The sequence below is a fragment of the Phoenix dactylifera genome, chromosome 8 (genome assembly GCF_051530095.1).
Source record: "Phoenix dactylifera cultivar Ajwa chromosome 8, Ajwa_hap1_PhDact_Kaust_v1.1, whole genome shotgun sequence".
Taxonomy (NCBI): Eukaryota; Viridiplantae; Streptophyta; class Magnoliopsida; order Arecales; family Arecaceae; genus Phoenix; species Phoenix dactylifera.
This window is the reverse complement of record NC_143197.1, coordinates 108651-133805: the sequence shown is the minus strand read 5'-3', so window position 1 is coordinate 133805 and position 25155 is coordinate 108651. Positions and strand designations below refer to the sequence as shown.

Genomic DNA, 25155 nt, shown 5'->3' with positions numbered 1-25155 from the left:
AAAAAATAAAGATCAAATCAATAAAGTTAGCTCCTCTCATAAAGAAGTCTCACCACTCTCTAATATGCCTCACCTTACTAAAAAGAATTCTCTCTTACTCACCGTGCCACTCTCTCCCCCTCTTTATAAAACTATACACTCCGTTACTATAAGACAAACATAAATATATCATACTAAAAGCTCAATCTAATTATAATGCATAAGTGTTAAAAATAAACTATGTCAATTAGAATTGGAATAAAAAAAAAAAAAAAACTAGGCATAGAATTCTAGTACAAGAAAAACAATATACTATACTCTAGCAGCTGATCTTAGGCTCTTAAGCCTTACCCAACCAGTAACATAAATAAGATTTCCCTGACAAGTAATTGTATAAGGCGATGGAAGTAGCATATAACATAGCCTTCTTGGCATTTCCCCCTCAGTGAATACCACACCACCATCATCAAGTGTTTTGAGTCCATTGGTAAAGTAGCAGGTTCATGACCACACAAAAAATAAATAAATAAAGGAAGGAAGGAAGAGCGATGCTCTTCTAATTATCTCAACAACTCCTAAACAAATATCGATGGTTCATTTCCTATCCCGCGAAGGGAGAGTTTCATGGAGTGTTGTGGTACAGGAGGAGGACAAGCAATTGAGTAGTCACTTTCCCGTAATTGCAATCAGAGTCCTTGTCGCTGTCCCACCCTGCGCCCTATTCTCCCCGGTCCCACTCTATACTTCTGCTTCTCCTTGTCTGCGTCGCATTGTTTGAGCATCGGATTTCTCTCCCTACCGCCTTGAGGTTGAGGACCCCCTCCTGTACTCTGCAAGATGAGAAATTACACCCAACACTAGGTGCGCTACATTAGCAATGCACCATGCCGATCGGGATTCTTATTACTGTAGGCCTCATTCATACTGCGCCTTGTTTCGGATTGCCGCCCCCTCTCACCTTATCTTAGGTTGCTTCTTTCTCCATCTCGGTTCGGGCATGAAGCCTCACACTCTATAGTACCTCAAGTTGGATCTTTTTTTCCCAAGTTAAACCTATTTTCGGCCCTCTTAGCTTTCTTATTATATATTTGGGTGTCAGGTTATTACCTATGGGCTTTAATAGCTTTGAATAGGTTTGAGTAGCTTGCCCGATTGAACTTTTGAGGTTCAAGACGAAAAGAGATAAGCAACTCTGATACTCTTTATTAGTTTTTAAGCTTGTAATTAGTCCATGTATTCTTCATTAGTTTTTAAAGTACCACTTGTTTTCAATACTTATGATTTATGAAAATGTGAAAATGATATTTAACACGGATGATGTCACCTTTTTCTTAAAGCAAGGATTGAGCATAAATATTATGAAAATTATATTTTAATATGGAAAGAATGGTTCCATAAATATTTGAATATTAATGACTTATTTGTGAACTATAAACTCTAAATTATAATTTTTTTTATTTTGTTATGAAAAGAAAAATTCTATGACTGCTACTGTTACTGATCAATCTACGAACTATGAACTCAATAATGCAATTTAGTGCATTTCAACCTATTTATGTTTGTATGATTGAAGAACATATGTTTTTCTTATTAGAAAAAATGAAACCGAGAAATCATGTATCCAGGGCAGGGGCTTGAAGCCTTTTCAGTTAATAGTGGATTTGTGGGTAAGAGAGCATTGGACAACTTAGGCTCTGTTTGGGAGAGCTGTTAGTAGTAGAGCTTTTGGAAGTAGAGCTATTGGAAGTAGAGCTGTTTGAAGCAGAGTGTTTATAAAAAGCTGTTTGCTGTTTGGTAACTACATTTCTAAAGTGCTGTGGCACTTTAACATGTGTTTGGTAAACAAACTGAGAAAGTACCTTTGTGTGACAAAATGACCATAAAGGACATTACCGGTATTATATAATAGAGCATAATAAAATATAATATATATTAATACATAAATATATGATATAGTATAATATTAATGTAATGTAATATAATATTATTATAATATAGTACTATAACATTATGTATTATAGAATAATAATTTAATATAATATTAAATTATTAACATAATATATCAATGTATTATGATATAATATAATATAATATTATTTATATAGTATAATATAATAATAAATATATAAAATATTATAATTATTAGTTTAAATTAATTTTCATAATTCTAATGACCATTTATCTCTCTAACAAATAGAGAGAAAGGAAGAAGAAGATTGAGAGGGAAAGGGAGAAAGGAAGATGCGGGATAAGGGTTTTGGGAAAAAAAAGTGTAATTTAAATGGGAATATTTTGGTCCAAAAAACAGCTTTTCGACAAAACTGAAAACAGCATTTTCGGAAAGCTCCAAATTGGAGCTTCTCCCCAAAAGCTGTTTTCAGCTTTCCGCAAAAGCTGTAATAGCTTTCCGAAAATTTTACCAAACGCCATTTTTTATCTAAAAGTACTTTTGGAGAGCCAAAAAGTACTTTCTGGCCCTCCAAAAGCTCTCCCAAACAGGGCCTTAGATTGGTTTCCATTATAGCTGCACAACATCAGAGCCAATTATGTAAGACCACCAAGCATATTCTTCTCTCCCTTTTTCTCGCCATCCTCGACCTTCCTCCACCCCTGTTTAAACACCCAGAGCCACCCTCCCCTTTTTTTTCTTCTCCCTTTGTCTCTTTCTCTCTCTCTCCCCTTCCCTCCCTACATGTTTCAGTGGAGGAACCCATACTCTTCGATGGACACCCTAGTAAGGGGTCCTGAACTCATATTACCGTGACCCCCCCGCTGCGTCAGCTCCACTCTGGACCCCACCATTGACGACCCTGTCATGTTATCTCTGTCCTGATTGAACTCCAGTTCCTCGATCTGCCAAGTTGTCGCCAGATCAAATTGATTGACTCGGCTTGCTGGACCCCACCACCAAACCGCCCTTGTTCTTCCATATTTTTCCATCGTTATCCTTATTCTTTATGAAAACCTTCTTTAACCATTGGTCCTGATTTTGCGCAGAGGTGTAACCATGGAGACAAGAAAAAATCCAGTAAGGAGTTTTGCATGCTGGTCTTAAATCGAGGTAAAACTCTATCCTTTTTATTTATTTTAATTTTGAATTAGGTTAGGATAGAAAAATCTAGGTTTAAGGGTAATTCCAATATTAAAACTTTAAATGAGAAGATTAATTAATTAATTAATTAATTTTGCTCGTGGTTGATCTAGGATAAGTGCGTTTTGTACCGACGTTAAAATAATTTGACATCTTAAATGTACAAGTGGATTGACCAATACTGTACGGATCCCTATTTATGATCACTGCTATATTTATAGATTTTTTACATATACACGTACCATATATTATGATTAATATAAATAATTTGTAAGGATCCCATTTACACCACATCCTAATTTGGAGATCACCATACGTATGGCGGCTCTAATGTAGGACCAAATAGGGATCTCAAGCCTCGAGCCAAGGCTTAAAGTTGGTGCAATCATCTAGATGATTAGTAAAAATGATGTTTGATGGACCAAACTGTACAAAAGCAGTATAAAAGAAGTTGACCAAATCAGTCCAAAAATGCCTCAAAGCATAAAGAATCGTGTTATGGGCCAATTAAAGGGAGACGACTAAAACAAATTATTATAGGATAGGCTAAATGAAGGCTAATAACGAGTTGAGGCTGATTGAACACGACCATCAATTTGGCAGATGGTGCAGGACCAGGTTGTTCAATGAACATGAGTAGTAGGAAGACAACCAGCATCAGTTACTAGAACTACTAAAAGTAAAGGGCAGACGTAGATTGATATTGGGAGTAGGTAATTACATGTAATTATCTTTTAGCATAAATAAGTGACTTGTACTATCAGGGGAGGATCCCTTTCGATACATCAATGAATGTAATTTACCTTTAATTTTATTTGTCTTTATTTATTTTATACCAGTAGGACTCTACAAGTAATAGTAACAATAGACTACTTTAATCATAAACTCTATTTATCTTCTTTCAACAGGCGGTATGACGATAGCAGAAGTCTTTAAAAGTCAAGGCACTTACACCAATGCTATTCTAATTATCTAGATTCCTTTGATTATACTCTTTTTAGGCTAATTCGATGTTAATAGCATGCTCATGCATGTACCCCTAGCCATGAGACTTATTACAAGCTTCCTGGAATGCCCATTTCTCTTTCATGTTGAAAGGGAAAGCTAACATATCCCTATAAACGATCACTTGTGCACACACACACACATATATTAATTATTTATGTATTTATGTATTATGTGTCAATGATTTTGGTTTTATATGGAATATGATAGTTGCTTGTAATCATCTGTGTGTGTGCATATATATAATTTTGTTTTAAATGGAATATGACATCTGTTTGCATCGAATTTTCTAGGAATATAGTATTAGATTGAAATTTATTTGGCAAGCATGAAAATGAATATGTATAATTGGATGGTCAAGTGAGAGATATTTGGACTAACCATGTAAAATAGATTATTGTCGCAGGCTGAAGCATGGGTATAATAGATTGCAATCACGGGCCGAAGTATGATACTTTGGGTTGGCATCGCAGGTTTAAGCATGGCATTATGAATTGTTAGTCACGGAGTAAAGCATCACATTGTGGTTTGTCACCACAAGCTAAAATATAGTATTATAGATAACCAATTACTAGCCGAAGCATGGCACTTTGATTTGTCATCACAAAATGAAGCATTATATTATGGATTACCGGTCAGGGGCAAAGCATGAAACTATAATTTGCCGGCACAGACTAAACCATGGTATTATAGATATCCAGTTACGAGTAAAAGCGTGACATTATGGTTTGCCACCACCTCTGAAGCCTGGTGTTATATATTGCCTGTCATGGATAAAAGCATGAAACTTTGATTTATTAATCATAGGCTGAAACATGATCGTAGATAGTTCAAAACCAAAAACATAATTATTACCGAATCTGAATCTTCCTATTTAGAAAATGACAGGTAAATTATTATTTGATATATTATTGTTGAATAGAATTATTATTTTAAAGATATATAATATGTTATTTTTGAGTAGAATGGTTATTTGATAAAATATACTATGTACATGTATATACCAGTTTATTTGAGTAGTGCTAGATATGGAATTTCATGATATTTACATTTTTTTTCTGATATTGATTATTTACTTTTATACATATTCTCAGGAATGTTACCTTAGAAAGTATAGCCACGCCCAGCTCAAATACTAGGTTTGCCACAAGCAACTTCACAATTTAAAAGATGCAGTACAGCGGTGGATTATAGTTACAAGAAAGATTACCTAAAAACAATAGTCAATGGGGTTTGCAGATGGGTCAGACCCAAAGAAGTGCTAGGACAGGTTTGCAAGCTTTGTTACCATCTTCGAATTTTATCAAACCTCACAGCAGAAGAAAAATTTGAAGAATTATAGCCACAAGAATCAAAATTAATTGCATCATTAAAAGAGAAGGATTCCAGTCGGTCAATTACAAATTCTCATAAATGGCCTTATCTTGACCGAGATGGACGAAACAAAGGAAAGAGGCTTCATCGCCTCTTCCAACTACCCTCAGAACTATTCACATGTACACTGCACAATGATCAACCATATCCTCAAACAACATAGCCCTGTCAATCTGATGACAAGTTGCCACACTCTGACTGATTTCTGCGCTCATGAACTTCAACTCTTTGGCAGGCTGCAATTGTTGTCGCTGCTTTCTTCCTGATTCGCCGTCTTAGCACTGCCACCTTCATCAACAACCCCTTTCCCCAAGGGATACAACCCCACTGAGGAGGATACGCTGCTTCCAACAGTATCAATAGCTAGAGTCCTGTTACAAAGAAATGGACCACAACCAGCAGCTACTGCACCGTGTTTTTTTACCTTCGAAATACAAATCATATAAATCAGTGATGACTTGAAAACTACGGAGAAACCACTACCAATCCCAACTAAAATAATTATGTACATCAATAAGAAGGGTAAAGGACTTCCATATAAACTCACATCGGTGCAAGGAAAATTCTCATTCACACTGCTAAAGACTGCAGGCAGGACTGCAGGCAGTACGTTCATTAATTGAGGGGTCGTTGGTGTTGGTGCTGAGGCCATAAGCATTCGAAGTGTTTCCCTGGCGCTCTTCTCCGCCAGTGATTCACTGTCGCGTATGAGAGGATTTACAAGACTCGGACACAAAGGTGGAATGGCTGATGATATAGCAGGTCCAGCACTAACAAGGTAACCCTGTCCAGAGGAGCAAACATCAATTACTGGAATGTGCACAATGGGATCAGAGATGAATGGTGTAAAAGTAGGAATTTGTTGTGAATTTGGCAAGGTAACCAGTGAGGGCACAGGAAGTGGGAGGCCAACAAGCGGATCAGGGAAAAGAGCTGGGAAGTTCAACGAGGTAAGCTCAGCAGCATCCACAGACATTTTTGTTTGAACTGAAATTGGCAGTCCTGCAGCCGGCAACAATGAAGACAGAGGTGGCAGAGGTAAAGATTCAGTAGATACAGATGGCAGACACGGTGGGGTTACAGTATACTCTAGCGAAGAGGGGGAGGGGGGGCACCAGCAATAATAAGGTGTGAACAGAGAGCTTGGAATAGGAACCTGAGATGGAGGAAGATATATTGATAAAGGATTAAATGACGAGTGAGAGGAGGCTAAACAAGGCATATCAGGCGAGGAACGAGGCAAAGAGCCACAGCATCCACTGACACTGGAATTGTCATCTTCACATTGTTTGGTGGGTAGGGCATTGGCTGCACATGTGGGAATTGAAGGAACTTGTTGGATGTTGATGGCCGATAAGCTGAGATGGCTCTCCCCATGCTGCTTGAGTTTCTCTCCGGCCCCGCTCCTTATATAAGACAAGGTTCTCAGAATCCCATCCTTGAAAGTGCTTGATCTTGGACTAAGACTGCCTTGGTGAAAAGGATGCACCCTTGCCGTATGGGCTGCTCTCGGACGGAATTGGGAAGACTTGGAAACCATAGATGAGAACTGGGAATCAGACTCAAGTGGACTGGAAGTACTCAGCAAATTGTTTGATGAAGCAGTTGAATTAGCTTCTGCAATGGTTGACGATGCAAGAAGATATGCCCGAAGATGAGTTGCAAAAGAATTAATGCGAGACTCAGATATTCCAGTTAAATGGGATAAAGTGGGTTTCCTTCTTAGAAAGTCTTTCATCTGCAGCATAGATAAGACAAGACATGAGAATATCCCAGAAGACAACATTACAGAAATATCATCCTATCATACACTCCACAGATACAAACCAAGAAACAACCAACGGACTGACAATATTACAAGCAATGCTTAATGACTTCTTTCTGAGACAAGGGAAAGTTACATAAAACTACCAATCAGAAAAGAAGCAAAGTTCTTTCTACTCTACCAGAATGTTCAAAATGCTACATTATATCATTGTTTTGACATGTGCAAAGATTTTCAGGATCCAGATCATGGAACAAACCTTTGCAAGCAACTCCTTTCCATAGATCTCTGACTTCTCTGAGCACCAATAGTACAAGACTAGAGATCCTGGAAGCTTTACCAGGAAGCACCGACTAGAACTATCAGCAGATATTTCCTCAATTATCACATCTGAGCTGTCAGAGTCAATGCTCACTACAGCCAGCCTCTCAGTACAACCATCATCCCCAGTGAATGAGAAGTGCATTTTAGACGAAGGCAGGAGAGTAAGATTCAAACGTCCCCTGTGTGAAAAAGAAACAAATTAGAGCTTAGAAGCTTTCAACAACAAAATATAGAGTTCAATGGGTTGCTAAATTGCTAGCGTAAAACAAATATTGTATTTGGACAGTAAAAATTCTCAAAACCTCAACCACTTGCAAGAATAAAAATATGTAGGATGAAATAAAACATACAATTCAATGCATAAGACAAACTGAACACAAATATTTCTCTTAAATGTACATGGAAAAGAAAAAAAAGAAAATTCTCAATCAACCGTGCAAACATGTTCCTTGATGCACCCAGAATTATGACTCCCACTTATAAGGCAGTATTGTAACATGATGCTACTATTATCTCAAAAAAAGCAGGTTCAACGGAATGAATAACATAAATGCTGTAAAGAAAAAAAATCCAGCGTATTGCCTGAAAGAGGTTCTGAAGCTTTAGGACAACATTATATACAATCTCTTGCATTAGTTCTTCATTGAAATGCAACACCAACTATTAACATTGCATCATCACAGAAAGAACATTATCTAGATTGTGCTTAAATCAGCAGTTCATGCCATGATCATTATCTTTCTGAAATCATCAATCACTATGCATAATCCAGCTTGTAAATGCTGAACCAAGTTAGCCCATAGGATGGTAAAAAATCAATTAGAAAATTAGATACAAGAAATCAAATGTTTGTTCAAACTCAATTTCAGATTTCATAAAAATATGGGGAAAACCTGTGCAAGGAATGACCGTCCTCAATAAGCATAACAGAATCAACACTAATATGGTAACTACAGCAAAAATAGTAACTATTACAGATGCCTAGTAGGAAAGTTCACCCAGGAACAGCACAACAATATGTAACTCCCAATTAAGTCAAATGTAAGATCTTGGACACTGTAAAAAGATTCAAGTATAAAAAGGGTACACATTATATAGACAGATCCAATCATGAGAACTTTTTCTTGTCAAAAAAAAAAGAAAACAAAAAAAAAATCAAATCCAAAACAAGAAAAGAAAAAAAAAGTAGAATAAGCACTCTGAGTTCGAAAAAACAAGAGGGAAGAGGAGGGGGGGGGGAGGGTCATTGAATAAAAAAGACCTGAAAAACACAAATAACATTAGAAACATAGAATAACCAAAATTATGAAAACCCATATCTGCAAAACTTGCAGAGTAATACCTCGAACTTGGCAAAAATTGATGCCCACTTTTCTCAGGAGTTAAGCAACCAATACTCAATTTGCCAAATTAAAATTCACCAATCAAATAACAAAGTAATATTAGATTACAAGATGAAAACTACAGACTAGATTGAACTTCATTAATCAGTCTGACCTCCAGAAGAAAAAGTTCATAAGAAGACATGTAAGAAAGACATGGTAGTGAATGCATCACACATTTACAAACTACCAAACAATGGAAAACATGGGACTTAGACCAAATGACTTCTAATAAGACATGTGAACCGACAACGAATAGAATGCCAATCAAGTTACAAATTAATTGTATATAGCAATGTAAAGATTGATGACGTGAGATTAATGCTATAATCCAAGTGAAACCGCTAAATAATGGTTCTTCCCACATGAATTATCAGATTAAAACAGCTTATTCAAATTATGTAAATAAAAAACATATAATGGAAAGACAATAGAAGCCCATCCAAGAAATGTCATATATTTCTCAGGTAACAAAATAAGCTAGATAGTCCTCTATATAGAAGTAATGGATTAATTAATTTGAATATATGAATCCAAGAGTAGGATTTTTTCAAAGAAAATAATACACCAAATTCAGGTTTAAAATTGCATGAGAATAAAACCAACAAAAATTTGCATGCATGCATGAATGCATGCATCTGATAGTCAAAAAATTCTTTATATATACCATTGACAGTTATTTCATTTATGTTTGATAATGCAGAACGTAAACTAATCTGGATCATCTAAAAATATAACCATTTTCCTTTTCTATAAAATACACCACTGTTTACCCATTAAATATCTGCACGGAAAAAAGGCTTTTGCTTCTGGACAGCTCATAGGCATGATTGCAACATATAGAAGCCAGAATTTAAAGAGCTTAGACTAACCCGCTATAAGTGAGAAATTTTATTAATTGTACCTACATCCTTCAGCAAAAAAATGAACAAATTGAAAACAGACTAAGTTCACTAATCATTTGCCACAGGTATCTGCTTTAAAAACAACAGAACCACCAAGGATAAAAGGTGAAACTGATAGTTTGTTAGAATGAGTCCAACCACGAGAATCTGGCAATTGTTTAGAACAGAAAGCATTCTGCAACAATTAACTCATCACAGAGAAATAACGCTTAAGCACATTTGGAAGTTAATTCACACAAATACATAAGAATATGAACCATGTAAAAGATAAAAGGAAAAAAAAATCGATACTATAAAGGATACACCAATGCAATTGAAACAGCATATTTCATAAAAACAAAATGGCATACGTTTCTGAGCCTGTCTGAAAGTTAAGCAGGTAAAGCTTCTAAATAATTATTATATTTATAAGATATTAGCAAGGCTTGTCCCATCTAAACCATGAGGAGATGGGATAGGAATCATCATGCAAAGCAATATACCACAGAGCTATGAAAGAAACTACCTTCTTTTCCTCATAAATCAGAGATCTTAACAGAACATCACACACGCCCACTTTACCTACAAATCAAAAGATATATTTATTTGGAAGGATGAAAAGTGATGTCACTTATAAGCTGAAATATAGAATCCTGCAACCATTTGTAAACGACGACAAATACAGGATACATTTTCCAGCCATTTACAGTAATTTTGAACTAAAATTTGGTGAAAAAAGGTTCAACCAAATATTGCATCTTTATCAATAAGCTAGCTACAAGTAAATCCCATAAGTCTAATTAACTAACAGTCACACAAACAATAATTGCAGAGATCCATTGCTCGTAAAGGAATTATAATATTAAAGAAACTTCTCGAATGTCCTATCACACCAACTATTAATTTTCTAGGTAAGAATGAAAATGACACATCCAAATATAGAATCATGAACCTATCGCCGGCCAATATCATAGTACTGATTTCCGTCAATGTGGCATGGTGGCAAAGACCAGTTCCATCTTAAGTTTATGGTCATGTCCATCTAAAAAGTCCTACTTAATACAGTTCCAAAGGAAAACCTGGATAATGAAAATCTCATTCTAAAGAATATCGTCTCTATGCATCAAAGAAACATCATTTGACCATCTTATGGTTAATAAATTTATTCAAAATATAAGAGAAAGCAGGGTGAGGGGAGACAGAGGGAGGGGGAGAGGGGGACATAGAGAGAGAGAGAGAGAGAGCCCTTATATATGTGTGTGTGTGTGTATGCATACATATACATATGTGTATATATATACGTATGCATACATATATATACATATGTATGTATGTATGCACATATATATGCATATGTATGTATATGTGTATATATATATGTATAGATATATACATATACATATGTATGTATATATATGTGTGTGTGTGTGTATGTGTGTGTATGTGTATGTACATACACACATACACACACACACACACACACACATATTGAAAAAGTTAGAATCAATCTTCACTGTTGCCTTGTGAGGGGGATAAAAGAAAAACAAGAAGAAATGGCTGATACCAGTTGCAAATTTATTGAAATTTTTATTTTGTAATCCCAGCTGTTGTGATAAAAGGTTTGGTCAGTCCCCAACATGTCCTGACGTGAATAAAAAATAAATAAGTTTGGTGGTGGATGTGTCCTAAAGTGAATATAAAAGAGATCCTTGCAACTGGCCAGTGCTTTAGCAGGACCGACTGGTTCCTCCTTTCTCCCTCGCCCTAGTCCTCTCCTCCACCCATTGATCCAATCTTCCTCCAATCCCTTCCCCTCCACCTTTCATGTCCACCCTGTTCATCATCACTGACATGATGTGGCATGGCAAGCATGGGGCATCTCAGCAATCTTTGTGGTTCAATGAAGATCGAGCAGTGCTTCCCCTTCCCAGAGAGTTGTTTGCCCCGCTACGTGTCTACTGCCACATCCTTGCGACCCTTCGACATTGCTGGACTTGATCTTAAAGACAGAGTTTGTCAATGCGGCAACGGCGGCGAAGGACACAATCTGGCGGATCCCCGATTCGATAGGCCAAATCCAATGCATCTCCTGGATGAGTAGGCGATAATGGGGGTCTGGAAACCATCAAGCTGGTGCCGCTGGACTCGATCTCGAGGACAATTTGATAGGATCACCATGAGATTCTACCTCGCCAACAGCAATCAACGTTGAGGGGGATGAAGGACCTTGATGACACCCCTTCACTTCAACAATATTACCACACAAATCATGAACGAAACCGCAGCAACCGGTTGCCGGTGGATAAATTCGATCCAACCAATTGGATCAAACGGCCATAAAAAAATCATAGGAAAAGAATCTGTAGATATTTAGAGTAGTGTAGCACTCCACTAACTGTAATTGGTTCTTACCAAATGTCAACTTCAAACCTATGAATTGTTTATACATGTTATAATTGTAATACTGGTGGATATACAAGGCGAAGCCCAAGTTGTATAAAATTATCATTTATGTCAAGATTTATATCAAGATGGAACAAAGAAAGGCAAAGGATAGAGGGCAACACCCATTTGCTTATTTACTTCTTTCTCCATACAGCTATGTGATGACTATATTCCTCAAAATGGAAAAATGTGATTAGAGTTCGCTAGCAAACAAAATGAGCAGTAGATTGAACTTGGAGTTAATAAGCTATGTATTTAAGCATGTTGAAGAGCCACATTGAATTAGACTAGTCAAAAAGAGTCTATCATAATCTAATGAAAGGAGAAAGCAATGGTACGTCATTTTAAGGATTTTTATAGCATCTGAGACTTCCCCGTAGCATGTCGCATAAGGCTTTGCATAAAGGATTTCAGATGCAATAGCGATAAGATGTTCTCACAAGAAGAATCATCAGTATTTCTTGTGAGTAGATAGATTATGAATATAGATCTATCTCATTGTCCTCTACAGGAAAGAGATGTTTGTTCCCTACAAGAAGAAATGTATCAACATTTTCGCAATAATTCACTAAAGAGATTATTAGTGTAGATAAACCAAAAAAATTTATGTTCAATGCTGCTATTTTTTTTATTGGGGTGAACTATACTTAAAATTTTTAGAAGGATTTAATTTCAAATCTCAACCAATTATTTAAATCCGGTGGAATGGGGCCATCCCAGTTTTTTTGTTGAATGGGGCACACCAGATCCCAACAATTGGGATGGTGGATGTCCTGTCCTGTCTTGATCCCCATCCAATCTTGCCCTATCCTAACACTTGGGATAATGCCCCATCCCAACACGAAACTCGCCATCCCACTAGGAGTTGCTCTCAACTAGAAACAATCTTCTAGCCACCGAGCAATACATGGGGTTATCCATACAGCACAAGCAATCATCACTATGTTGAGAAATAGTATAGATGATATTGATTGACCCAAAATGCAACATAGGTGTCTATAATATAAAATATAGGATAGTTTGATGGTAAACAAGAACTCTCTCGTGGTCAGTTTTGCAATGACAATTTCATTTTGAATAGCACCCTAAATTAATGTCTCAAGGTATAGGAGCCAATTTAAGCAAAACTTGAGTTTGGGTACTTCATAAAGCAAAGCTAGGTGAAACCTACTCTAAGTACAAGGTGAAAATTGGCATGGAACAAACTTCATTAGATCTTTTCCTGCTTAGAAGACATCAAGTTAGAATCATATTAGCATTCATGGCATGATTGGTTAGAAAAAGTATTTAGCAAGTAAACTGACAATATCAATGGGTTTTCATTTCTCATCAGGATTAGCTGGTATTGCAATGGTAGAAAGAGTGAAGAAAGAGAATGAACTGATCACAGAAGAGAAGAATCTCAGCTTCTCATCTATCAATTAACTACACTTTGTGAGTTGCCATTAGGTAGCCCTCTTGTGGACCCCTATTGGTGCTTACTTTTCTTGTCTTGCTTGTGTCTAACACTACAGTTGAATCTTGATGACTGTTCTATGGTTAAAAAAAAAATCTCAAGAAAGTATAAAGTTTTAATTTATCTTTCAAAGATGTAATTGTCACTAATAATTTTGCTAGAATGTTACTAGAAAGATATAAATCGTTTCATGCAATTATCAATTCTAAGATGAGCTGTAAGATAGATAGAGAGTACCTCGCATAGGTTCAATCATTTTTAGGCTTGAAACTACGCAATTACCAAAATCTAGATCAAATATTTTTTTTTCCTTCTATTTTTCATGCATTTAAAGGGAGCATTAAATGATGTGCAGCATTATACAATAGAAGAACTGACCTGCATGGGAACATAAAAAACACTGCAAGAAAAGAGAGGATAAATGAAGTGATGCAAATATATAAATATTAAAATAATTTGATGCTCCATGTACAGAATAAATTATCAATATGCTACCATTTGTCTGTAAATTTGTTTGTAAACCTTTTTACAGATACTCATATAAGGCAATCTTTTGCCATCGGTTACTTATTTCTACTTCATGCAAGTAATATAATGTCTTATTCCTATGTACATATTATGCATATCGCCATGTGAAGTTGTGAACTGATTGATGAATAAGAGCTAGATGAACCCAAAAAAAGAAAGAAGCAGAAGCAGAAGAAGGAGGAACATGGACAAGTTTTGCAATAGTAGTAAAAAAAGTTCTTCATGAAACCATAAAACATGAAAATTAGCTTTAAACAATAGGATACAAGATGGATAAACAAGTCACTATAATAGAGTAACAAGTCACGAGATATGAGATGACTGCAATCGAGTAATGTCGATTACCTAGTTGAAGTTGGATATAGAAGGATCCCCTGTTTGTTAACCTTTCCTACACGAATAGAAACCAGTGGAGTGCACAAACACCTGGCTAGCATTCCAACTTCTGACACTTCAAAATGCTGGTCAGTATCAAGAAGTAAGTAATCAAAATACAATAGGACAACCAACAAACCCAAAAAAAAAAATACAGCATAATATATTCTATGATAGAGGCAAAGAATGAACTGCCAGAGTCTCGAGGTGAAAACAAAGGGGCGAAAAAGCGATCTGCAAATATTGCTCATCCGCATGTGGAAGCAAATAACAAGTCTTCTCACATTTTGCATATCTCAGAAAGTAAAGATGATGCTTTAGGTCAAAAATCAAAACGATAACCAACTCAAAAGAATACAATCATGAGCAGGCTTGAAAGATGATTATTCCAGGTGTTTACAATGAACCAGTCTAAACTAGAGTTTACTAATATGCCCATCAAAAACCATCATGACAAAAGTTGTTTTTTCCCACAAAAAAAAAGAAAAAAACAAACTAAGCCATCGCTAAAATACAGGGCATGTTTTAGCCCTTTTTGAATACATAAAAAATAAGCTAGAACGAGTACCTTAGCCTACCTTTTTCCTCCATATCCTATCTATCAGATGATGTTCCCGATATATTAAATACAATCCATTAACTTGTCGGTGTGATCAGATAACGAAAATTACGATTAGAATAAGATATGTAAATAAAAAAGCCAAAGCAAGATTCTTACGCGAAAAATAGTGAACAAAACAATTTACGAAAATATAGGTAGCACGAGAAAAACCAGACCTGGCTTAGCTGTGTAGTGATCCGGTCTTCAGCAGCGCCGGTCGAGACGTTGAGTTTCGGCAGGGGCCTGAGCCTCTCATCGGCACGGCAGGCACCAAGAACCTGGAGATCCAGAGCACGGAGCCACTGCAACACCCCGCTCTCCACATCCCTCCGCTCCAGCAACAGATCCCCATCCGATTCACCTCGGAGAACATCCCTCAACCTCTCGGTGAGACCACCAGGGGTTCTCTTTCTCCTTTGGGATCGGGATTCTTCGATTTCCACGAATTCATCGGAGGAGTCGCCGCCCAGGGGCCGATCCGAACCCTCGGCCCCCTCGGTCTTACCAAAACCCTCCTTCCGTCGTAGAGGAGCCATCGCCGAAAATTAACAAACAAAAGAAAACAAATTCGATCGCGAACCCTAGCCTAGCCTCGACTAGTGCAAGAAAAAGCGCCCAACGAGACTCTTGGAGATCAGCAAACCCCGGAGGCAGAGACAGAAAGCGAGCGAGCGAGCGAGGAGAAAGGCGGAGGGCCTTGGCCTTGGCGGCAGGGTGGGGTGGGGGAGGAGCGAGAGGAAACCCGATCGAGGTCAGGGAAAGAGCCGGGCAGGGGAAGATGGACAATCCAAGTGCGAGCCGTCCATAAAAATAGACGGGGTCCTTCGGATTTGAGGCAAGTTTATAGAATTAGGCTTTTATGCCGGTTCAGATCCGCACCGCGCCGTCGACCCCTGCCCTCGCCTTCGAACGTGAGCTCCGCGATTGGTTCTGGGCCCGGATGAACTTGCATCGCAACAGGAGCAATAGGATAGGGTAGGATGCTAGCTAACACCTGGTAGGTGTGGCTCTACCACTGTGCAAACGACCATGGAGTATATACATATATATATATATATATATATATGTGTGTGTGTGTGGGGGTCTGTGTGTGTGTGTTTGTGACATCTCTTCTATTCAACATATGTGCAAAACTTCTACACAATATAAGTCATCTCTTCTTTCTTTTCTTTTTTTCTGCTGATCATAAGTTGTAGCTAATATCTCCTTTAACAACAGTGTAGCTTTGGAGATTCAAGCTATGTTTGGGGTAAAAATTCCAAAATTGTGAAGGAAGGTACAAAGAAGCATTAGCATATCTTCTTTAGTAGTTATAGTTTGATGAACTTGAAATCCTTCTAATGTTTTCTTAGTCTGATGACAATTTTGATTTCCCGAAGAACAAACTATGTGGTTCTCGAAATAGTTCACACTGTGCTGTTAATGGGCACACAATGTAATTGTTAGTACATGCCTCATGCACTTGATCATAAACTTTTGCTCAACTTCTAATGGAATCCAAAAACCGCAAAATTTAATAATGTTACTTTATTTTTTTCATGGGCAGGAAAAGTTTTCTGGAGATCCTCGCACGCGCGCGCACAGAGCGAGAGAGAGAGAGAGAGAGAGAGAGAGGGGCGCAAGCCTCACCTGTTTCATTGCAAATGTTTGTTGGGTTATAAAGTAGATAAAGGAATGTCATTATCAGGAATCTTAACATTTAAATTTCAGTCAATGATGGTGTATTGACCTGCAAAAAAAAAAAAAAGAGGGCGAGAGTACTCTGACAAACACCAAGTTTCAAAGGACTTACGAGAACTTTTGCAAGGAGAAACCAGGTGTAAATTCTTCGACTCTAATAGTTTTATATTTGTTAGCATCACTTATAACATTCCTTGCTATCAAATTTCTCTTTTGACCTTCTACAACCTGGCTGCCATACCAAAGCTTCAACCACTCAGAAATGCTTGTAACATCAAAAGAGCATTAGCCTTATCCCCTAATTTAGGGCCTCGTACTCATACTCCCCAAGCTCTCTGATCCGGGATACAAAGCCTTCCAGCCTAGTTTTGCGGAGTAGCAAACAAATGGGAGTGGGCTCTGAATACCTAGGATCTGAGATGATTGGGTGAGAGGAAATTGATGTTTATCAAGACCTCAATATATCCTGGTTCAATCTTACATCTCTTCCATTTGTTCTATCTATTTCTTATACTCTCTCTCTCTCTCTCTCTCTCTCTAATTGTTTAAATCGAGTCCTTGAAGACTAGTTGCTGGGTTTTTTTTGGTAATTAGAGAGGGCGAACCCCATTAAATTCTAAACTTAATTGTCTCATGGGCATCGGCTTTAGTCAGGTACAAGAGATCAGGAGGGATCCTCTCCTCATTACAGCAGATCATGGAGAAAGCTCAGAATAATGAGCAGAACAAAGAACAGTTGAAAGGTGAACTGGTACTGTTCTAATGAGTTGCGTGGCTCCTTCTAGCAAACTTTTATAATATCTGTGTTTCTTATGGTTTTCATTCTTATGACGTGATCCTCATTTTGAGTGTTTTTCATCTTGTGATCTGAGTGTGCAGGACTAATGAAGTTATTAGACTTGTACCTTATCATTTAAGGATGACAAATTGGGTGGTCATAAGTGATAACTACAAATCATTACAACTTTGCAGAAAGAAAAAAGTAATTGTTTGGCTTTGTCGAATTAAAATAAGATGGCTGTGGTTAGCAGTCCTAAATTCTTTGCATGGTTATATCTGATAATACAAACATATTAAATGAGTAATTCGTTCACCTTCTTGGACTTGGAAAAGCTGAATGATAAGCAAACTGGCACTTATTGTCATCTTGCTACATCTGTTTGATAGAGATGGATGCTTGAATATGGAAGTTGGCTAACAGATTATAGCAACTGTGCTGGGACTATATTAGCCAATCAAAATGTATCTTTATGATATTGAAGTTTGCTTTTCTATTTTGTAAACCAAAGGACCTTTATCGAGGGAAAGGCGGAGAAGGAGAGGACCGGGAGGACGGCCAGCTCGGACCAGGCTCGAGGGAGAAAGGCAGAGAGACGGCAGCCAGGAAGATCGAGGAGGAGGAGGAGGGGGAGAGGGAGATGGATGGCAGCATTTTCGTCTTCCTTCCTTCTTTTTTTATTATTATTATTATTATTATTATTATTATTATTTTAATCCAGGACTCCATGCTTGTTTGGTTTTTTTTTTTTTTTTGGAAGAGGAGGGAAGAGTGAAGGACCGAAGGAGGAAGAGTAAAAAATGCAACTACAGACAACGACTTGATTGTGGAAGAAAATGATTATTTGATCAATAATAAAATGGGCTTATTTCCTACATCATTCATATACATTTTGTTTTAAATGCTATAAAGTGCACCAGCTAAATGTTGGATAACTATAAACCAAATATATGATTCTTTACACCTGGAGAACCGAATAAGGTGCCGGATATTGTCCTGGACTCATAATCAATCCCCAGTCTTGCATTCCCGTCAGAGCGATCGCACCCCAGAACCTCAGCTAGTAGGCTAAGCAATCAGCTATAAATTCACCTTGCACATTAGCCGATTTTCACTGCAATGCAACGCACATCTGGATCTCTTCCTCAATTTCATTACATTCCTACATTTATGAGTTTTCTTTACCTTTCTTTATTTTATTTAATGTTGTATAAGAAGATCTATGGAATTAGCATATTCGTTGTGTTCTCGTCAAGGGATGACCGGAAATCACGAATGAGACAACCGGTACTTGGCTGTAGCCTTGCTGAAAGAAATGGAATGGAGCCAGCAGACAGAAATCCTCTTAATGAAATAAACCAGCAAGAAAGAAGCCGTGCAGAAACTGAAGTGTGTTTTTAATCTCAATGTTTCACTATGCTTCTCCATCCTAAGATTTTCTGATTTCTAGGAACTCAATTACAATCAATCACGTAATCATGTAACGCCACAGGAAGCAAATTTATTTTGTTTGCCTCTTTATTGAGGGCTCATCACAGTCATTGATTTTCTTGTAATAGAACTTTGGCTGAAAAATGGCTCCCCTTGGCTGCTATTTGAAAATGCAAAAAGAGAAAAAGTAAGCAAAACTACGAACGTGCCTTTGATCTTGAATTGTTGATCGATCTGAGTTCTCCAGTCACCAGAAAACGAGCTGCCTTCACCAGCTCCTCCTTAACCATAAACAGGACAGCTGCAGCAAAAACGCTCTGCACAACTTTTGTGTTCATTCCTTTATAAAAACCTGACAGGCCTTCATAGCGGATCATCTTTGTGATTGCATCAAATGTACCTGCATGCCCTCCACCCAGCCCCCCAAAAATAAAATAAATAAATAAAAATAAAAAGAAAAATCATACAAGTAAAGGAGCAACCGCATTAGAATGTAATACTCGACACGAACAAAAAAAAATGAGAATCATTTTGTAGTGATGAAACTAAGACAAGTAAGATTCTGAAAAAGTTTAACTGGTTCTTTTGGCATATAGCGGACGCAAGAAAATGTTAATTCATCACTTAATTTAAAAGGTTGTATTCTTGAGATGGTATAAGACCTTTATACTGATGTCTCTTGTCATCATCATGTCCTTGTTTCATCTGAAGCCTTGACTGAAATAAAACAACATATCATAATACTGAAACTGAAACTCCAACAAGGTGGAATGATTCTCAAGCTATAGCAATATACTTGGCATAGGAAACAAAAAGAACTGGGATTAGTCAATCTACAAATCAGCAAAATTAAAGATAGGTCACCTTCACCACTAAGAGGGGATATGTAACAACAGTAGCTCCAAGTTTGGCAACAGCTCCAAGAAGAAAAATCTGGACATGGCTAATTGTATTATCATGACATTCATACGCTTAACAAGCAAACAGGCTCCTTAAATGTAAAGTAACCATAAAGACTTCTATTGCAATGCAATGAATAGCCAATCAAACTCTTCCAACAAGGGATCTTCATAAACCAAAAAAAAAATCAACCCAGCTTTACATTATATCATTGAGAAATATTTAAGCATTTTCAAGTTCTTTTGATGAATTAGTGGCTAACAACATATTCTAACGACAAACTGACGTCTACCTCGAGAGCAGTAAATCCATCAGTGCCTTTCCCATTTGAGGCTCGTTTTATCTTCATCTTCTTCAAGAGGGTCTCATACAGCATGAACTGGATAGAAGGATTGCTGACCTGAAGGATATTCAAAGTTACGATCTAACCCGGTTACCACTTTAAACAAATTCTCTTACCAACCATTATCAGTGTAGGAACTACACCCTTCCAGAAACCCCATAGTCCTGCTTCATCATAGAGTTCTTGAACCTGTTTGAGTTAATTTAATTCAGCCTACACAGCTGATTTAACTAAATGAAAGAGGAAAGCAGGCTAGAACCACACATGATGCAATTGGTGCTAACATTTCAATTTCAAAAACGAAAAAAAAAAAAAATTGTATCATACAGACTTCGCAAGGGCATTTTAAGCAAATAGTTGTTAAATTCACAAGAGAGAAGTATCTTTTCTATTACAAAGTCCTAGTTACTTTCCAGCTCATTTACCAATCACAAAGGCCATATGCACATTGCACTTATTGAGCATGTCAATTGATGTTACAACGACTCTCCTATCCATAAAAGTCAACAAGAAACTTGATAAAGAGATGAGAGGTTCTTTTTTCCATACAAACAGCAATCTAATATATAAATAACATGGCTATGAAGATATACCACATGGCCAGTTCTGTAAGATGGAGGCTCAATAATTGCAGCCTGAATTGCTTCATCTGGAACACAAGGCAAAGCACGAGTAACATGTTTTTTGTCTGTCTTCTTGTGTGTCTGCAGGGTGCCAAGAGATATTAACAGCAAAAACCAAGCAAAACAGTTTTCCACAAACATTTCTACCAATAACATAATCAGGGAGTACATGACAGTTCTGAAAAGGATTAAGAAAGTATCAAAGATGCGATAAGTAACTGTAATGTTAAGCTGGTCTCTCACCTGCATCCTTGTAACTACTACCCATATAGGGTTTGTCAGTAGCACATTTACACATCTGCACCCAGGAAAATATGAAGCAACTTAGCAAATCACATGTGACATGATTGACTAATAAAGGAAAAAGTCACATTCAATGATGGTGCCAAGCTCAAAAGTGGTCTTTCGGCTCCCCATGGATCTGATCCAAACATGTATGAATTTGCAGCCAACAAATCCACCATTTATGAAGCAAGTATTTGGGTATTTGCAGAATGGTTGAATTACTAACATCCAACTCCAGGCGCAAGACTGATATTATAAATAAGAAATCCATGTGTAGTTAATCACCCGGAAAATGCAGCAACAACAAGTGATTTGAACATGCCAACAGATCCATCTCCAATTCCTTTCTTCCAACGATCACGAGCAGCAGTTTCTGCCCTATTTCTAAATATTTGATAGAAATAGTAATATACACCCTGTGCCAAAATAATGATGGTTCAATAAGAAAGCCTTGAATAGAAACCTGTATATTAGCATTGTGCAGTTTCAGGTAACAAACCAGTGCAAAAACAAGCACTTCATAAGGATGTATTACATGCAAAGAGTAGGGAAGAGAGCATAACCATGCATAACGGCTGATCGAAAGTCTTGATTTAAAGAATGATGAATGAATATCAGTCGATAAGTTAAAATGACATATAAATAGCCCATTCATAAATTTATCAATATTTTGCTGCACTAAATATTGTAATCAGATCAAGTCTAAAACCACAAAGGAATGAGACAAATTTAGTCAAGACAGTCAGGTCATGTGATAAACCATTTAATCAGAGCAAGATTGCTATGAAGTACTCTTTTCAGGTTTCCTCTCGATTTATTGAGGCTTACTTGTATATCTTTATTAATCAAAGCTCTGGATCAACTAGTCTAGTATTTTAGCCAAAAAGAAAAAAAAAAGCTGTCATTCAAGGGCATGAAATAATCTTTAGGTTTACTCCATAATAAGAGTGCCCCAAAGACTTCGCTCTAAAAGTGCTGAAATTAGATGCTCCAGCGGATGTAATGTCGTCACTGGAGCTTCCCAAAAGTGTACACTGTGGTGAAAATAAGAGGCATGAGCTTTCCGATACCATACATCTGGCTCTTCCCATGGAAACTCAGTACCAACAATCACTAAAACTGAGTGGTGTAGAAAGAGAATGCAATTTCCAGTGGCCTGAATAATGATAATTTATGCATATTCAATATGTATCAGGTCTTAAGTTTGGGATAACTCAGTTCTGCTGTTAAAGTTCTGCCACCTTGAGTTTTGTAAATATGATAAGTATCAACCAGTAACTTCAACAGCCTCCAGCTTGGTTTGATTTCCCATCAAACAGCTGTTGTAGAATGTGAATTTACCTTCAACCTACATCTTCTGCAATATCACCCTTTCTCAAAGTTCCTGCTCAATTAATTGACTGTAAAATAGTAAAGGCATCCACTTGGTCATTATGTATGTTACATTCATTGTCAATACAGGCATTTGAATGTCCTGTCATACAGAACCTGAAACTTGTAACAAATATCAATGCACTTCATTCTTTCATAAACTACTAAAATCACTGAATAATAATGGCACCATGTCATGGCGCAATATACCACTATCTTGAAAGATTCTGCATTCTCAACTAATCTTCTCCACCATATAGGTTGCTTTGCAGCTTCTACATTGCTATGTAGTCATTTGTTAATTGAAAGCTTGTTTATGAAGCAGAGATCCACATCGACCAGACCTACTGCAACAGGAAACATATTACTTATACAAGACTATCTAACTTCCTGCTAAACCAGAAATTTATGTTAACTTACAACAGTATCTCTTCTTAACTAGTTTCTCCTCTTATATCAACTCTAGTTTGTTCAACTTGTACCAGAAAAGCATACATCTCAAGCCAAGTTTGCTCAGAAAGACATGCTATGATTTCCTAATCTTTGGACATGGCTATGCATCAGAATAACTTGAGATAGGAAGAGATAAAAGTCCATCATTCTTCATATATCTGATTTTGTGAGAGTCTAGCTTCCCTAATTCAAAAAATCTTTTCTCATTTTCTGAGGGCAGCACTCATCAAAACCTCTTTTAACTCCAACCACAGTCTCATTCCTTCACCATCCTTTTGTTGGCTTTTCTACATTATGGACTCAACTTAATAGGACAAAGCAAGCAGAGCACTTATTGTCTGAAAGTAGAATGAACTTAACAAGGTAACCACTGAGAAAAGAATATATATATATATATATATATATATAACTGAAAAGAATCTATCCTCTTTTCTTTTCTCTATCTTGATTTCTAGCAGAACAATTATAAAAATGATTTTCTATTAAAACAAAACCTCACTGTTTGAAAGTTGTATCTCATAATCAATGCGTAATAAGTTTTAGAATCCTACCCTTTTTTTTTTTTGGTGCATCAGCTGCTCATACTGCTCTAACATGAGCACAGCCAGCTACATCAGAAGCAAAAAGACGAATCCTACCCTGTTAACTAGTAACAAAAGGTAGCCCATGTGCCAGAACAACAATTGTGCGATGCCATTCTTAGCTTGTAAAAGGTTAATTACCGAACATGATTTCACTCAATTAACACCTAATGGGCGCACAGTTGTGGTAGAGAAATTCAAGATTACATGATCAAGATCACACTTCGCAAGCAACACTGGCAACAAGCCGAACCCTGTGCCTGCCCAACATCTAAAAATGCATATTATTTCCTTCTAAGCCATATGCCAAAGGGGATCAACTTGGTTCCGCAGTTACCAAGATAGCACATAAATAATCACAGCAGTGACAACGTGTATCATTGAAGAAGGTAGGTGAGGTGTAAAGATTGACAGAAACGGACCCCACTCCCTGCCGTTCGGGCAGGGTGGAGTGGGAGGAGATTAATATTTGACCTTTTTTTTTGGTCAAAATAAGAACCATGGCAGAAAGGAAGAGTCAGACTCTAAAAACTAACTATGCGCAACAAATCCACACCATGTGAGTCGCTCACTCGCAGCGACGGGGGAGGACACACGGCACGAGAGAGAGAGAGAGAGAGAGAGAGAGAGAGAGGACTCCTCAACAAAAGGGGGCGCATGTTAGCCTAGGCAGGGGAAGCTAGTCACCTGGGAGGCCGCCGTACCGACCAGCGACGGCGCGAGGCCGCCGTAGAGACGCCCCCATCCCTCGTGCTTCACCACCTAAATTAACCACGAGTCCCCAAAATTTAGAACAAAAATATCAGTAATCATGGGAAATGGAGAAGGCAAGGGGAGGGAGATGGTAGATACCTGGTACATCTGGCGTACGGTTCCATCCCGGGCGCTGGACTCGGATGGATCGCGTTCGGTCTGCTGGCGAGTGTTGACCTGAGATTCCAAATTATCGCGTTTAAGTCTCTACCTACTGATCCAAGAACTTAGCCTAGTTGTTTCTTTTTCCCTTTTTTTTTTTTTTGTGAATCGATGGGGAAAGAAGAATCTAACAGATCGAGATGAGAAGAGAAGAGGGAAATCGAGAGAGACACAGAGAGAGAAAGAGAGAGGGGTACGGTTTGCAAAGGGTAAGTGAGAAGCTGGGCGATGATCCCTCCGCCGGCGCCGGCCAACCCACTGATCAGAGCATCCGACATCCCTCGCGGTTCTTACACGCGAGGAACAGCGACAAAAAGGAAGGAGAGAGAGAGAGAGAGAGAGAGAGAGAGAGAGAGAGAGAGAGAGATCGGATCACATTCACAGCAAAGGTAATAAGAGGAGAGGAGAGGGAAAGAACCGATCTTTGATACTTTTGATGAAGAATAGGTTTATATCCTCATGAGAGCAAGAGGGGGGAGTTGGAAGTTGGCAAGATGGAGACGAAAAGGCGAGTCGATTGCTAGGTCAACAAACCCGTACGAGTTGGAAGGTGGCAAGATGGAGACGGTAAAGGTGAGTCTTGATT

At 37.7% G+C, this 25155-nt stretch overlaps 2 protein-coding genes across 5 annotated transcripts; both read right to left on the bottom strand.

Moving 5' to 3' along the window:
• Positions 1 to 5411: 5411 nt before the first annotated feature.
• LOC103723670 (uncharacterized) lies at positions 5412 to 16035 on the bottom strand. Its single transcript, XM_039124136.3, has 5 exons — positions 15386 to 16035; positions 14579 to 14694; positions 7474 to 7717; positions 5997 to 7187; positions 5412 to 5873 (listed from the first exon to the last, which is right to left on the bottom strand). The coding sequence occupies exons 1-5, from the start codon at positions 15743 to 15745 to the stop codon at positions 5670 to 5672; spliced, it is 2115 nt and encodes a 704-aa protein (XP_038980064.1). The 5' UTR covers positions 15746 to 16035; the 3' UTR covers positions 5412 to 5669.
• Positions 16036 to 19043: 3008 nt separating this feature from the next.
• PXN (Mitochondrial substrate carrier family protein) lies at positions 19044 to 25109 on the bottom strand. Of its 4 annotated transcripts, XM_039124137.3 has the most exons (11): positions 24767 to 25109; positions 24507 to 24584; positions 24342 to 24416; positions 21535 to 21665; positions 21208 to 21262; positions 20935 to 21045; positions 20462 to 20530; positions 20291 to 20398; positions 19963 to 20031; positions 19761 to 19815; positions 19044 to 19498 (listed from the first exon to the last, which is right to left on the bottom strand). In XM_039124137.3, exons 1-11 carry the CDS (start codon positions 24845 to 24847, stop codon positions 19296 to 19298), a joined length of 1035 nt encoding a protein of 344 aa, XP_038980065.1. In that variant the 5' UTR covers positions 24848 to 25109; the 3' UTR covers positions 19044 to 19295. The 4 variants fall into 4 exon arrangements, with proteins under 4 accessions (XP_038980065.1, XP_038980066.1, XP_088558295.1 ...); XM_039124138.3 differs by lacking the exon at positions 19963 to 20031; XM_088702169.2 differs by lacking the exon at positions 24342 to 24416 and having other exon boundaries at positions 24767 to 25036.
• Positions 25110 to 25155: the final 46 nt, after the last annotated feature.